The sequence below is a fragment of the Punica granatum genome, chromosome 4 (genome assembly GCF_007655135.1).
Source record: "Punica granatum isolate Tunisia-2019 chromosome 4, ASM765513v2, whole genome shotgun sequence".
NCBI lineage: Eukaryota > Viridiplantae > Streptophyta > Magnoliopsida > Myrtales > Lythraceae > Punica > Punica granatum.
In genome coordinates this window covers 34025763-34042996 of record NC_045130.1, presented here as the reverse complement: position 1 = coordinate 34042996, position 17234 = coordinate 34025763, and the positions used below count along the sequence as shown (strand labels likewise).

At 36.3% G+C, this 17234-nt stretch overlaps 1 protein-coding gene and 1 long non-coding RNA gene across 3 annotated transcripts; one reads left to right on the top strand and one right to left on the bottom strand.

Moving 5' to 3' along the window:
- The first annotated feature begins 7258 nt into the window (after positions 1–7258).
- On the top strand, positions 7259–9336 carry LOC116205201 (transcription repressor MYB5-like). The gene is made up of 2 exons (XM_031537714.1): positions 7259–7855; positions 8378–9336. The coding sequence occupies exons 1-2, from the start codon at positions 7563–7565 to the stop codon at positions 9039–9041; spliced, it is 957 nt and encodes a 318-aa protein (XP_031393574.1). The 5' UTR covers positions 7259–7562; the 3' UTR covers positions 9042–9336.
- LOC116205202 lies at positions 8768–14355 on the bottom strand. Of its 2 annotated transcripts, none has more exons than XR_004156474.1 (2): positions 14146–14355; positions 8768–8996 (listed from the first exon to the last, which is right to left on the bottom strand). It is a non-coding gene; the product is annotated as an uncharacterized LOC116205202 (long non-coding RNA). The 2 variants fall into 2 exon arrangements; XR_004156475.1 differs by lacking the exon at positions 8768–8996 and adding an exon at positions 12393–12766.
- Between the last annotated feature and the right edge of the window lie 2879 nt (positions 14356–17234).

Below are 17234 nucleotides of genomic sequence, written 5' to 3'. Positions count from 1 at the left end.
ATGCACATCCCCAAAGTAAGATCTATTGAAATCTTTCAGATGTCTCTTTAGATTCCTCAATTTCTTGTAAAGCACTGCCATAGGATTACCTTCCTGGACCTCCATCCACACACGTTCCACAAGTTTCAAGTACTCTGGATGCTCAGTCCAGAAATGGAAAAACTTAAAAGGCTTTGGGCCCGCATTCTCTTTGGCACCAAATCTCAACATGATAGGACTATGATCAGAAATTCCGGGAGAAAGAAATTCCACTGTTGAGGCAATATCCCGTTGAAACCATAAGTCATTAACCAACGCTCTGTCAATCTTCCTAGCTTGAAACCCCTCCTGTCTTTTGTTGCTCCATGTGAAAAAACAGCCGGTATAGGGGTGATCCTTAAGCTCCGATGTGCTAATGAAGTCTGCAAATTCTCTTATACTTTGATCAACAACAATTTCCCTCCCAACTACTTTGGCCTCTTCTAATTCTTTAATTGCATTGAAATCACCCATCAACATCCAACTATACCTCATACCCACTGTTAAAGTCTGCAGATCATGCCATAACACCCTTCTTTCCGACAAGTCATTTGAAGCATAAACAAAAGTCAAAGCAACCCAACCAACTCCTTTGGGAACATTTACCAATAAATGGATATATTGACTAGTTTTGCTAAGGAATTGCACCTGCAAGTCCTCTCGTATCAGAATCCACAATCTGCCATTATGGGCATGCTGATAATTTTCCATCAACAACCAGCCTTTCCATTTATTCACTATCTTTAGACAATTGTTTTCCTTTACCCGTGTCTCAATGAGAGCAAAAATCCCTATATCGTGTTCCTTCGCAAACTTAAAGACCATTTTCTGTTTCAGAGGGTCATTTATCCCTCTAACATTCCAAGAGGTAATTATCATGATAGTAATTTAGGAGGTTTACCTCCCTTGCCCGTTCTAGGTTTCCTTTTGCCTTGAACTTTCTGGGTTGATTTCACCTCCTCCACTGTAATGCTCTGATTCTGTGTTGTAACTCCCCGACGCGAGGATACCTCCAGCTCATCATCTGAGCTGATCGCATCAGAACGAGACTTCACATCTTCTAAGAGAACTTGCTTGCTATTCACCTGTGAGGACTCTCCTTTGGAAGGGACTTCGATATTGTCCCCGTGCAAGTCACTCCATTCAGCCACTTTTCCTTGCTCTGATGCAAGGGGGGGAGTGGGAGTAATAGAGTTGGGGACCTCCAACTCGCAAACTCCCTGTCCAGCGAGCATTCCAGCATCAGGAGGGGACAGTTCAGCACGTTCAGCATCAGCTTTTTCACCAGCCCGAGGAGAACTCCCTTCCACAGGGGTTGGTGTCAGTATTGCTGGAGTGGCTGCAGATGGGTTGCTGCAACTGTGACCGAAAACTTTGCATTTGTCACACTTCTCAGGCAGCCATGGGGTGTCCACAAGAACCTCTACTGTGTGTTCATTTCCCAAATCAACATTCAAAACACTTGGAATTTTCTTCCCAAAGTCAATCGGTTCATTTCCCAAAGATTTGATCAATTTTAATGAAGAAACAGATTGATTATGGGCCAGGGCCTCTCACGCATCACACCTTGAATATCACAAATGGGCCTACCGTGAGCCATTGAGTTCGGTCGGTAGACAAGTTGCACGATAATATATTTTTTTTCCGTGAAATCACAAGATGTCTTCCGTTTATTTGGTGGAATTAGCCCTCGATCAAGTATTTTATAAGGCTTCAATCACGAGGTGTTTTTAATGAATTTCAAAACCCTATACTACTTGAGGTGTAATGTTCGCCAATGCGGAGCAACCTAATGATCATTGCAGTCTCAGTTACATATATTTGCAATCAATTCATAAAGATTCACTGACCAAACATGATCAGATGTGCAGAATCATCCATGGGAAGATTTGCTCTAATGAAATGATTAGATTAAAACAGTTTTGCTAGGCACCGCTCCGCGAGGAGCCTTTCTGCTAAGGGCGAAGATTTGTGCCGACTGCTAGGCCGATGAAAAATGCCCTCGATCTTGAAAAGATAAAAAACTACAATTCATGCCACTCCGATCTCATAATACGAGTCGTGTTCTACTGTATTACACCCTCTATCTTATCGTGATTAGTTTCGTCCATTATAATCCTACCTAGTCTTCTCCCTGCGGCAGTCTTCCCTTCGATTGCGAGAGTCCCAAGGCTTTTAAGGGAAGTCAAACTTTAACGGCCATGTCCATGGGAGAAGAAAAGTCAAAATGTTGACCGCTGAGGGCGCCAAATAAAACTGTCAGGACATAGCGGCTTTCTCTTCCCACCGGGTCCCACTTAATCCACGGGCTCCAAATAATTTTGACGGACGGTCCGAACTCCACTTGCTTGCTTGGATACAATGCAAAGAAAAGGATTAAACCTAAAATTAGGTCAAAGATGGAAGAAGAAAACTTACAAGTTAGGTATGATACAAATCAGGGACTGACGCAGGAATTAGATCAGACGTATCAAGAAAGAAAAACCACTATAATATGAGGGGATGAATATTAATATTTAACTAGACGATAACTCGTGCGTTGTATAGAAAATTTAATAAAATATAAAGTCGAATTTTATTTTCAAAAATTATAAATTAGTAAGATTAAAAGTACAAAAAAATAATATATTATTATACTTTATAATTAAAATTGACACATGTAATTTTTAAAAGTAATCTATTTAGAACACATAGTACTCAAATTAATTTTATAAATATATAAACAACTCTAAAAAGATTTTACATCTCGAAATACCCTTTACAACTATCGAGTAATATTTTTCATTTTTCAAAAAAGAATCTTAATTATTAATTAATATGTACCAATAAAACATGGGCTAAATAGAAATGATTCGCTGAACTTGATCCAACTGAAAAATACGGCAAAATAAGTTAATGGAATAATAAGGATAATCTTCATTGAGCTAAGTGTTACAAGATATAGTTTAGATAGAGCGTCCATCTTGCATGCCTAACTTTATATATATATATATATATATTCTAATGATTTTAAAAAATACAGAAAATACATGAATTTCTATATATATAAGTAGTGTCAAATTTTAAGACAAAATGACTGCTAATTATCCTCGCCAATTCTCTCTCGATCCATCAATAATAAGAACAATATAGATGATAGATAAAGCACGATTCACTTCTCGATCAACGTTAATGATTGAAAAATCACAACACATATCTCACCTAAAGAAAAAAAAATCACACACACACACACACACACACACACACACACACACACACACACACACACACACACACACACACACATACATCACATTGATCTTTCAGATCTCCGTTTCTTTTGCTTTCTTGTTCGTATAATGCTGAAACACTGCGTATATTTACGTGGGCAGTAGTAATATATACTATATAATATCATATGAATTATCTCGACTAGTCAAAAAAACATACGAATTATCTCCATTCTTTTCTTTTGTAATCGATCAAAAGATAAAAAATTACAATTATTTTCAGATAATGTACAATTTATAAAAAAAATCATGGCCGGCACAAAACTTTTCTTCTGCCCTTCCAAGATATGGATTATGGTGGAAAATAGAGATAATTTTATGTTATCCCCGAAATCTTGTAAGCTCTATGAACCCGATCCTCAAGAATCCTTATCACAGTACTTTAAGGTATGAGGGTTAATTAATCTGAGTCCTATAACATAGGCCGCAAATCCAATTCCAAAAACCCACGGCATTATTCATAATATCTAGCAACTTCTAGCCAACGGCTTCCAATTCCAAAACCCACCCCTTAGTACGTACTCCATATATAATGACACCAATTACCAAATTCTGCACCTATAATTAGAACAGAACCGCGTAATATGGACGGAGAATGAGTGACTCTAAGAAGACTTGTATCACGTAATATTCTTCCGTATCCGTTGTTGCCCCAGCATTTTCCCTGGGAGCTTTTAACTACAAAGTATTTTTTCCATCTTCCTCTCGAGTCCCGTACTCGGCAACAAATATATATGGCGTGCCCACAAATTTCGATCCTCCCATCACTCAGAGTTAATCTAAAATCCCCATCAGGCGGTTCTTAATACATGTCCTATACAAATTAACTCCATTCATTTCTTTTGTAATCGATCAAAATATAAAAAACTATACTTGCTGCATGTACTTCAATACAACAATTGGTATATTAAATATCATGCCAGCGCAAATTTTTCGTCTGCCCTTCCAAGATATGGGTTATGGTGGAAAAGATACATATAATTCTAAGTAATCCCGGTCATCCAGTAAGCTCTATGAATCCTTGACAGAGTAATTTAAGGTGTGAGGGTTAATTAATCTAATTCCTACAACAAGATATATAGGCCGCAGGCTGCAAATCGGACTAAGCTCAAAACTGTAGATCTGAAAGAACTGATTTTCACGGATATCCTGCCTGGGTTTTGGTCCAGTTTAATTCAGTTTATGATTATGTTGAGCCTTTCTAGCTATTGAGAATGATGAAAGTTTAGGCCAATTTTTACAGGAGGTTAAGAAGCTACTTCCGAACTTGAATCTTTTTTTTTTTAACTGAAAAACAAACTCCAACAAGAAATGCGATTTCCTTTCACTTTTGGTTTTTTCTAGCAAACAACGAGAACCCCTTGAACTTTAACATGTACACGAGTACTGTTGTATAAAGCCTAAACCTTCCCATTTGGTGTTACTCTTTATTTTCCAAAATGCACATGAATAATTCTTTCTAATTAATCACAATCACTATATATTATGTACAATTTAGTAATTTCATCAAATTACTTCTAAATCCACTCACCCACTTTCCTGTCGACCTCTTCCTCTCTCGATCATGTCAACCAACCACTTCTTTTTTCTAATAAATTTTTTTTTGGCACCCTGTGTAGCGCGGATGCATATGTCTAGTATTCATATATACAAATGGTAAGAGATTAAATATATATATATATATATATATATATTTAATTTCGGATGATGGATAATGGTTGGTCGTGACCATTGCTTAATTTGCATGATGAGCATTCTGAAGCTTTCGCAGGCAGAAAAATCCGCCGTCTCACTTGATTACTTGCAGTTGCGGCGTACAGAAACTGGTATTGCAGTCCGCAGAAAAGTAAAGATAAAGTGAAAGCAATGGTCTTCCATTTTATATGGGGGATTTTGCTGCGTCATGTTAATCTCTATCTTGACATTTTTTCCTTTGCTTCTTCATAGGAGCCGTATCTGGGTATACTTATCTTTAAGGCAAAGAAAGCGTTCGAGAATTAATGAATACGAGGGAGAGAGAGATGAGAATGGAATAATTGAGGGGCTGCAGTCCAAATGCAGCACATGCAAATTACATTTCGTCAAAAATGGTGATAATAAGATCGAGGATATGAATTGTGATCAAAGAACGGTCGCTAGCACCAAGGGAACAAACAACTCACGACCTAAATTAAATTAGGAGAAGTACATAGGGCATATATATACATACATACACATATATATTATTTGCCTTATCATGGGGGTGGATCATTCGATTCACGTGCCGTGGATCTGACAATTTTACTAATTATAATTTACCAAGAAATTCACTTTGTTGTAATTTTCTTGTTCTGATAAGCTCTGCTAAATGAAAAATTAATTTCGTCCTGTAGAGACAACGATTTATACATATGATCACAGTAAGGTTTTCGCATTGGCTATACGACATTATGATTTGTTCTAGAAGCCCAACAGCGGAAAATCTCCATGAACTTTTAATCCCAGTTTAGATGCGAAAAATATGGAGGAGAAGGCCACTCAGCTGTCATGCACACAGCATAGTCCTATATATAATGGATCAAACCCGAGAGTCGCCTATATGATAAATATATGATTATGCAGGGTAATATAGATGCATAGCCCTATTAATTCAGATTGGCACAGCATGTTAGCTCGGTATAATGTTCTACAAAATAATTTCTAGATTCCTGTGAGATGCAGTAAGGCTTGTGCACATGTGAACTCACATTATTGCGTGCGAGTGGTCCAACGACTTAGATATTTCAAGCTCTTTGGGCTCTCAGCGTCTCGGCAGGTTTGAACTAATTAAGACGGTTTCACACAATTTGTTATCATTTTATATTTAATGATAGATGAATTTGTGTGCTCAGTCATAAGTCATATAACTTCTGATGAACTCAAGCATATATATTGCGGCATCAGAAAAATGTAATCTAGGGTATATGTATTAATTCGTATCTATATACTCTCCGTATGTCACAATGTGGTATCAATATATAATGCAGATATACATACACATCCGTTAATCTAACTTGTCATGTTTATGTTCGATCATCCTTCATTGGGAATGGATCACTTAGACTAATGGAAGTTTATCTATTTATCGATATCATGATGAAGAATCTGCAATATATAGCAGCTAGGAAACCCTAAAAACGGAAGCCCACACAAGATAAGCAAGAGGAGAGATTGGCAAGTTGAACCAGAAACCCAACTCATAATCGAGATCCGTAGGTGCACATGAAATGGGTTTAAATAGATCATTAACAACAGCGAACAACTAATCACCCCTATGTATAATGTTCTTGAAACGACCATATACTAGTTTATACTAGTTTAAAAAGCATGCATATGTATCATCGGTATTTTCCAACAATAAGACTCTGAAAATCTTATTCGTTGGGGTACGTAAGAAACTCGCCGGTCAAAATAAATAATTCAGATGCATCAGTACCTACTATCTTGTGGTTTTCAACAAGTGATGAGCAGCATACATCCTCATCATCCTAATCATCTATAAAGGAACATATACTCTCATAATCTCTTATATATACGCAGATGACAAATGGATTTTGTAGCACAATTAACAAGGATTACAATCACCCGATATATCAAGATTAGATGGTTTAAGGAAAAGATCTCCAATACTTATACGGAAGCATGTGTATATAATATGTATGTGTGAGTGTGTGTGTGTGTGTATATATATATATATAAAAGTAATTCGGGCAGAGTTAATTTTTTATTATTATTTTATTATAAAGGCATTCAAGAAAATATCGGGCTTGGTGCCCGCGCCCCATCGTAGCATTCATTGGTCCAAAATGATACAAAAATATATATATATATATATGTGTGTGTGTGTGTGAGTGTAATTCTTTTATAAGAAATATTATCCAATATTAATAGACAAATGCCTGCGTGACAGAAGAGCCGCCCATGCAGTGAAAACGACAAATTAGCCAAAGTACTATTTCCAGAAAATCCAATAGATTAAGGCCACTCACCTACACGTGTTGGAACCCCATTGGCCAAACGGAATGTTCTATTCATCTGTTGCCACTGTATAATTATGCACTTTCCTCCTCATCTTCATCCCCCTTCTCTCTCTCTCTCGATCAAACCCTAATTTTCCTCAAAGAAGAAGGAAGAATAGCAGAAGAATCAATCATTCCGGCCTCCTCCATATATCAAAACCCTATATATTTGCGTGCAAAGCCAGAGAGAGCAGATTGAGAAAGAGTTCGATAAGAGAATATCGTGGAAAGAGAAGATATGAGGGCTCCATCATTTTCAGCTTCGACGACGTGCAAGACCCCATGCTGCAGCAAAGTGGGGATTAAGAGAGGGCCATGGACGCCCGAGGAAGACGAGCTCCTGTCGAACTACGTGAAGAAGGAAGGAGAGGGGAGGTGGCGGACTCTCCCCAAACGGGCGGGCCTCCAGCGTTGCGGGAAGAGCTGCCGCCTCCGCTGGATGAACTATCTCCGCCCGTCCGTCAAGAGAGGCCACATAGCCCCCGATGAGGAAGATCTCATCCTCCGCCTCCATCGATTGCTTGGCAACAGGTACAAATAACTTCAAGCTACTTCTTATCAGAACATAATTTAAACTAATCCAGCACTAGGTTTTACATAACTTCAAACGATACTAGGTTTAAATGTTATGTTGGAATTTTTGACAATTTATCACGGTTTATTTTTTGTAAAGTTATCTCATCAAGGGTTAAACATGCAAAGGGGGTTTCGAATTCAAGATCTCACGGTCCACCAAACGAAACATACAGAGTCCTATAAACTTATAGCTAGCTAGTAATCCTCGGGGCATTTATAATCAAGTTATAGTTATTACTTTGTTAATCAAAAGTGAACTATGTGTTATAGGTCAAAATTGATATTAATTAATTTGTCTGGAAAAGACAAATGTGTCGACCATCTTATAAGCATGTAATGTACGGATTGAAAGGAACATATCAAACATAAATGGTACTTGAATTTACCTTTCCTTGTGCATTTTTTCTTTTTTTAGAACTGAACATCCTCATAAGCTTCTTTTTGTTTTTTATTTTGCATTTCCTATTTTAACTTCAGGTGGTCATTAATCGCTGGAAGGATCCCGGGGCGCACTGACAATGAGATCAAGAACTACTGGAATACCCATCTGAGTAAGAAGCTCATCAATCAGGGGATAGATCCGAGGACACACAAGCCATTGAACCCATTCCCCGATTCCCCGGGAGATGCTGTCAGCAATGCTTTCGTGCCAACATCAAACCGACCTCCACAACAACCTTACTTATCTGCCTCAACCATAGACAAAGCCAATGGCAGTCAGCATCAAGCAATCCCCACTGTCCAAGATGACATCGGAAGAGTTATCAGTGAACAGGAGCAACAGCGAAATCATCCCATTCCAGTCGAAACTGGGAATTGGCAGAATTCCGATGGGATAATGGTGGGATTGCACAATGTCAGTCATGGTGGCAGCAACAACAACGGGCAAAGTTACATTATTGATAACTTCAATAATGAGGATATGTTCTCTTCATTTCTAAACACTCTTATGGATGATACCTATGCAAGTCCTTATCAACGGCCTGAAGCAGCTGTCCCGCCGTCACAGCTGGTCTCCATGGTTTCTCCGGCCGTAAATTTCAGTAGTCAAGGTGCCATGTGGGATGCCGAACTGGTCAGATCGACTTTGGAGACTCTGGGTGATCAACAGAGTTATAATACCAACATACGCCAAATTTAGTAATATTTATATATGCGTGCGCAATTAATACTATTTGCACAAAGTGAAAAAAAAAACTTAATTAATAGTGCTTTTCTTTTTATTTTGGATTAGTGGATGTAATTATATATATTGCCTGTTGATTACTTGTAATAGCTAATTGGTAAGTGTGTGTTAATTACAACTAACTAAAGCTTGTACACAAGTCTAGTCAGCAGTGTAATTGTTTATCCTGTTATGCTGGGAGAAAACTTAATTATCTTTCATCTATATATAAATTCTTATAAGTTAATGAAATAGCAGATATATAACTGCTTATATATATAGATATTTGCTTTCATATTTTGTGAATATTTTCCAGTCCAGGGTTTTGGTATTATCTCGTTCATGCATTTCTCTCTAATTTTGCAGCTAGAAATATATATATTTCTTCGCAATGTGTTTGAATAATTCGGTGTCGCATGTAATCTAATTGCCTTTGTTTTTATCTGCTCAAGCAAAAGGCTGTGAATGTGAATTTGTGCATATTATAGGCTGGCCAGATCTGTATGAATATTTGGTAACATATATACATATATAAACACATGTTTATATGTTTTTGCATGCAAAAAGATTCTGCTTGCACGTGATATTTTCGGTGCTCTCACACATCCATTTGTAATTCAACCATGCACGGGAGGATAAATGAGTGAAACAATAATTAAATTGATAATTTGTCCATGTTTTCTGAAACAAATGCATTATATAGTGAAAAAGTTTGTATTGGAAGCAACTTTCTCATTAATTTTACAAAAATTCATTAATTCTGTACCTCTATATCATGGTTGCATTCGTAACCCTGTGTTTGCACGTGTGTCTATATGTATTTATTCAATGTATATGAACTATCTCTTGATGCATACGTGATATATGTAAAGCTAGCTATAGGTGCATGTCAAACTTCAGACGTACATATGTACTAAGCTCTTGTCATAATAATTAGCCTCATACACACACACACACACACACACACACATATGTAAGGATGTAATGTTTGATTAATAGAGACCTATGTCTCTTATATATCCTCTATTAGCCATAGTTGATTAATTTAGGAATATGAATTGCATTATGGTTGATCATGCGTAAAGATATGCATACACACACACTCTCTCACTTAGATATATAGTATTTATATCTAGCTCTCAATTGGTTTGTTCAATATGTATAATGCATGATCTCAGAGAGCTGAAAGGAAATCTTCGTGGAATATGCGGTTAAATTTGGACATAAATAAATTTCTTGTATCTATTATGCTTTTGCATTTCTTTTCCAGCATCTATGTATTAGTGTCTAGAGAACGTTTCAGTTTTCAGGGCCTCTCTTCTGAGTAAATAATAGTATACAATTTATATGCATGGGACGATTAATTGTAGCATCAAATTAATAATATTATACGATTTACGGTTTAGTTTTTGCACGCAAGCATATTGTATTTGCTTAACCACAAAGGCACAGGTTTTTCTAAGAGCAATATACAATCATCGCCATTGGTATACGTACGTAGATTTCTTCCATGGCAAAAGACATCAACACATTATATGTATTTTATTATTTTATATCTTGAAAAGGTCTATCTTTGAAGTAAAAGAAGTGCAGGCTGACCTAAAGAAACATGGCATGTCCTTATTTAGTTATTTATTTTTTGTAACCGAAAAAAAAGTGCGTGTGCATATATATATATATATATATATATGCGCCCTTGATGTGCGAGATATTACTATCTAGCTGTAAATGATATATATGTATACTTAATTATACACACAGAATTCTACCAAAGAAATTACACACACAGAATCAATGGTTCAAAACATGGTGATATTGGTTACGTATATTGGCCGCTATTCGAGTTCCAGCTGGGGCTTGCATATGAGAGTTAAGTCAATAAATTAGACCTTAACTATAAATCACTTTGTGGTAGAACATGTAATTTCTTTACGTACAAGTCATTGAACCCACTTAAGCCAATCATTTGAAACCGAGATATATCAGAAAATCCACGTCGGAACTGATCCTCTTTAATTAAGCTAAAATGAATGAAATTTTGAAATTGGTAATTAGACCAAAAAAAATAAAAAAATAAAGATCAAAGAATTTGAAAGTGGAATGGTCAACATTCACTAGATAACGTTCTCATACCAAGGGAGAGAACGAGGATAATTATAATGTTGCACTATTTATAAAAGTATTTCGATGCGCTTAACATTACTAATTATACTAATTATAGGTATATCGGGACTAATCTGTTGTTAGCTCTTTGTAATAAGGTCTGCTTGTCAGGGGATGTACATACTTACAATCTTCACGATCTTATTACGTACATATGTCCATTACCTTCCGTTTTTTTTCGATAACTCAAGTGAATCCATTAATAACAGAAGCGGTAGCTACATGGAGATTGAATAGTTCGCAAACAGATACATATGAAGGAGGTAACAGAGAAACATCACATGAAAATGAAGAGGTGCATAATAAATTAAAAGGGAAAAGAGAGATGAAAACTACATCCGAGTTATAAATTCTTGAGTTATATGTCCGTTCCATCCTAAAGTAGCTAATTGGGCTTTGTACGTACCTAATAAATTCATGTGCAAAATTAAGTTCCTAGAAGATAGCGGAACCAGAGGTAGCAATATGTGCCGTGTTGTGTTTATATAGATCGTGTCTAAACGGGTTTGTATTAAAAAACTCTAGACCCGAACACGATACATTTAATAAACCTGTCAAGATTTTCAAACACGAACACGATACGTTTAATTATGAGTTGACACGGATACGAAACATCAAACCCATTTAACTAAGCGTGTTTAAATGTGTATGTATACTTACCTACACGATATGACATTAATATTTTTAGGTACATATAATACCTACATGATATGACACTATTAACTTTAATTACACGTTACTAAACGATTGACATGATGAAATCGTCATAAACGGGTGATTTATATAAACAATTTTAGATGATTTTAGTATACTTTCTTCTATAAATTAATACAATATATGAAACAAATTTATTAACACGATAACAAATAATATAAACTGGTCTAACCATATCTAGATGAGTTATAAGAGTTGAACATGTTTAAACTCCCGTTTAGACACGAAACACATTTAGCCTTAATCAAAACTCGCCTCTCCATGTCGTATCCATGTTGTATTATTGTGTCGTGTCAAATACTGTTGGCCCTAGGAACCACAATGTACTTCGTAATGAGCTTTAGTTGAATCATATAATATATTGTGGTCAAAAGTAGGCAATATTGATCTTTGATTTTTCTTTTTCTTCTTATGTCTTGAGTGTAAATCTAGCTATATATCTTTAAACCGTGTTGAAAAAAAGCACGACGTTTTGATATTCATCTGTTTGGATGAGCTGAGTCGAATCCTAACATGAGATGGACTCAAGTGACAACATGATTTTAGCAAATTAAAAATCTTGAGAATTTATCGAACGAAAGAAACAAATCATGAGGGAAAAAAAGGGGCTAAAACCCCAACCCCGATGGCCCCATGATCAGTTGGCTACGTCCACCACCCCAGCCTTCCAAATGGCTATGGCAACGACACTCAACCGTCATGGGCCCAGCTGGATGGCCTTTGTGCTGACGACACTCGCCCTCACCTTGGTTAGCCAATCCTACCTCCCTTCTAGCCAAGAGACGGGTCGGATGCTACGACCTAACCTATCTCTTCGGTACTGCCTGTAGATCCCGGAGGCTCTAGGTTAGCTATGCAAAGAGATTAAATTTAGAATATAAACTTCAAAGCAGTGTAAATTGTTGAAGCTTACACTTATATAGAAATGACATGTATCTGTAAGTTTATTATATTTTCGAAGTAGTGCCATGTGGATCTACATGGGTGTGTATGTTATAGAGGGCTAAATTTGAATGAACGCTACCAATGTGCCCTTTTTTTTTTTATCACGATTTGGACATCGGCACATATATAGATCAATTTGCATTTCAACTGATCAATTATGGAACTAATTCCCCTTTCCGATTTCGTGTTCATTGGCATGTAACTAATTCCATACATGCATATGGAAGAACTGAAGAAGTACGTACGGTTCCAACCACATAAAAATTTGTCGTGCTGCATGCACCATATGACATTCTGGTCTCCCTGGACCTGAAAGTCTAAAGATACTTCAAACATGTAATAGGAGTCAAATCTAACGGTTGGAAATGGCCTAGAGAAAAAATAAAATAAAATCCGACGCTGAGGCCTTAGTCCAAGAGTTCCATGTTTTCCGGGAGGTATTGGTGGGTCCCAGTTAAAGTAGGTGGCGGTCAACATTTATGTCGGGCAAAGCCCACAATCAGTTGGGCTAAGAGGATCTGTTTGGGCCTCAAAATGCAAGCTCTGAATATCACATAAAATAAACAACAAAATCACCAACCACAAACTTAAAAAGCAGCTGCATTTAGTAGTATCTACCCTTCACACACACAACATATATATACTCTTTTTTCTTTCTTTCCTTTCAAAAGTTTGTACTAGATCTAAACTCGAGGTGCCCAAAGGAATTATCGATCGCCGAACTTTTCCTGTGGGGCAGGAGTTTAAGATTTGTACTAGAAGCATTTCGTAGTCAGATAACTGCGAGATATTCAGTCAGGAATTAATCTCGGTCAATAGGTTGATGATACATATATTAATGACATTTCAAAAAGAAAAAGGGGATTGGAGGGTGGGGGTTTTACCCCAGAACTGTGATCATCAGGACATCAACTCTAGCCTCAACACGATGTGGTCGTATCAAGACTCATAACAAGGCCTTCGTGCTTTTAGGTAAAGCTTTCCGAGGATCAGTCTGAAAGAAATCCTGAATTATATTGATGGATCATTTCTAGAGTCACTCATCGCCCAGCGAGCCACACAGTTTCGTTAACATGTGTCCATTATCGTAGCACACTGTACTATAATGCAATAGAACAGTCGCCGGTCTAGTGCGATCCTTGGGCAATCCCATATATATACTTAAATGCCCAAAGGGAAACATATACGTATGCGCAACACCCTGATCAAGAAATGGAAAAGAACAGTTGCATATGCTGTGAGAAGAAGGTAAACTCACCTGGAAAGGCATAATCAAACTCTTCGTTCTTCGCGCCTACGAAGTCGGGAACGGAAAGCGATCTCTTCTCGGGATGAAAAGAAAGGACTTCGTGAGTGACAAGGAAGGGAATAAGAAAGTACTAGAAGGAGAAGAAGAAGTGGAAGAGGAGGAAGAGGAAGAAGCTGAGACACAAGCAAGCAGTGATCAGGACCAGTGGAGGGGGGAAAGAGAAACCTGAAGTTAGATTGGTTTTTTTGCTTCTTCAACTTGGGCACGTGCTTGTCATGGTTCAGTGAGAAATCTTGTGTCGTGACCAAACATTCTTATTATGGGGAAGGAAGTAGAAGAAACATTGTTCACTACTTAACTCTCTCTCTCTCTCTCTCTCTCTCTGATTTTCATCGGCTGTTATTTTTCCCATTATATATTACAATTAGACCTACCTTTCTGGCCTTTTTCATATTATTATTAACCATATTATTCCCCCATCATTTTAGACGATTCGTGGGGAGACTTTCGGAGGGAACTAACTGCCTGCTCCCAGTTGTCCTTGATTATATACAATATATATAAGGCATTGGTGGTTTTACATGCAAGTAAATTACTTGAAGTTGTAGTAATATAGTTCAATACTGAGTGAACTATATGTATTTGCATATTTTGAGAGTCAGTCGCAAAAAATTGTAAGAGATATTGTTCCCGCAATTTTGACAGAGTGAGCATTAAAGGTCATTCACCTTTTCAACAAATACGTTTTTCCGGACTCGAACTTGTATTTTCCTTTTAACGAGAGGTTGAAGCACTCGACTATCACTTTTTGGTTAGAAAATTACTTATATTTGAAGTAAGTGACACGAATTTTGAAGAATCTTTATTTATATTTTTAGTAAATTAAATGATTTTTGAGACAAGTTTACTTAAACTTTTAGTAAAATATATATTTGAGTACATCATACCATCACATTTCATTGTTGCACCAAATAAAAAAATTGAAAATATAGACATTTCAGCAAAAATAAGTTTAGTACAGTGACAGTTGTCCACAATCCAAAAGTAAAATTATCATTTTTTTAGTGCTTAATTCTAATGATTGATACTCTCCTACATCAAGTAAAAACGAAAATGAGAAAAGAGATTTAATGCAGTAGCAGTTAACCAATATCAATTATAATATTTTGAGTAATTAATTATTATCATTGAGACTTTCCTACCCCTATCCCATTCTCTTGTCTTTGAGGACTATATATAAAACATGTATGTTAATTCACATGAACAAAATAAAAAAATGAATATATATGTTTTGAAATTATATATATACATGAAAATCTATTTTGGTAATTGTTTTTAATAATTATTAGTAGACAAGTAATTGTATATATGTTTATATCTAGTAGAATTCTATGTTCGTTATTTTATTTGAATTTTTCATATTACCAAAATGTAATGCGACTCTTTCACTTTATATAATTCTACATATTTACTGTAATTATAAATTATAATAAAAAAATTTGTAAATCTGGAATTTTTTTTTACTTTTAGAGTATAAATTCTTTTAAATCCTATAATATTAATATTAATATAATCATCATAGAATTTAAAAAAATTCACATATTATATCTTTTAGAACAGAAACATCCTCACACATGCAAAGTAAATATATTTTATGAATAATGTGATAAAATAAATAATGAAAGGTTTACCAATTTTCAAAACTACCTTATTATTGTTATTATTTCTTTGCAAGTTTATTGCGCATTGCTACATTCTACACACTTTTCATCTGTGGTTGAAAATAATCGTTCTACACATTAATATCTATTGTATAATAACCATGCAACGCACGGTCAATATAACTAGTGTATATATAACTTTTGATTTCAAGGGCGTTCTCATTTCGAGCCCCAAAACCACCCGAACAATTTTTTTATGCAAAATGGACAATCTTGGACTCGTTTGAACCGTTTTCGCGCGATCAATTGAAACCCGAACTTTGTCCCGACTTTCCCTCACGAACCGTGGGGCCCACGGGCTGCCCTAGGGCAGGCATAATGGAAAATACTTTTTTTGTTCTACTTTTGCCCACGAGTTTTTTTTTTTTTATTAAGTGTTCATAAAACGTAAAACGTTTTTAATATTTCTCTGGACGTAATTTCTCCGTTCATGACCAAAATAAAAATGGAAAAGAACAAGAATGAAACGGGGAGGATATTTTTTTGAGTTAGTTAAGGCAACTTCCAAGTCAGTGGGACGAAGGGGGGCTGAAAGACCTGTGCCCACCGCTCCACCCTACCAGGGGGTGTTAGGTGGCTCATGCTTTTTTGCAGCATGACTGATGATAATGATTCTCCCATTATGGAACCAAGAATATCTTGTCATAGTGAATAAGATCCTCATTGTCAATCGGGATGAGAGTAATAACAGGCAGAATTAATTCCAAATACATATTCTACGAGTTACTGGATCATCACGAGATTAAAACTGTCACATATCATGAGAATTTGTGTATCATATGCTTCTTTGAACCGTTGAGTTACAAATTATCGAGAATGTGGTTCTGTACTTTATTAGGAGATAGCCCTCGATAATTTGACATTGGGATGGTCCTACAACCGTTGAAATTACAAAACAGGCGCAAATTAGTCATATATTATTCGCAAATGTATGGTGGACTGCTTTTGCTTTGTGGTAGAGGAGACTTGACATTACTTCCAAATTCGGCTAGGTCGATTCTCTTGGCAGCATGGGCGCTGTAACTATCATAACTATTCATTTTCCTGATATAAGGGATTAGTTTGGCCCGTATAGATGCCGGCGAAATCGACAACCAGGTTAGTTTGGAGATTTCATTTTCATAAGTCGTGGTTGTTTATTTATTTATTTTTTGGTAAGTAAATCGTGGCTGTTTAATAGTTGACATTTCTAATGGCCTAATCAACAGATGTGAAATGACTAATCGCAACATAAAATTAATGGGTTGTTTGGTCCACAAAATAAGTTTTGACGAGATCAGAATTGGTATTTCATCTAAAGGAATAGAATATATATTAATCGAAACGAAACGAATAGAATATATATTTCATCATTTTCTCTATTTTTTTATTTAGTAT

Coding starts and splice junctions, on each gene's coding strand:
- LOC116205201 (XM_031537714.1), top strand. CDS start 7,563: ATGAGGGCTCCATCATTTTCAGCTTCGACGACGTGCAAGACCCCATGC. Junction 7,856..8,377: donor CATCGATTGCTTGGCAACAG/GTACAAATAACT, acceptor TTTTAACTTCAG/GTGGTCATTAATCGCTGGAA.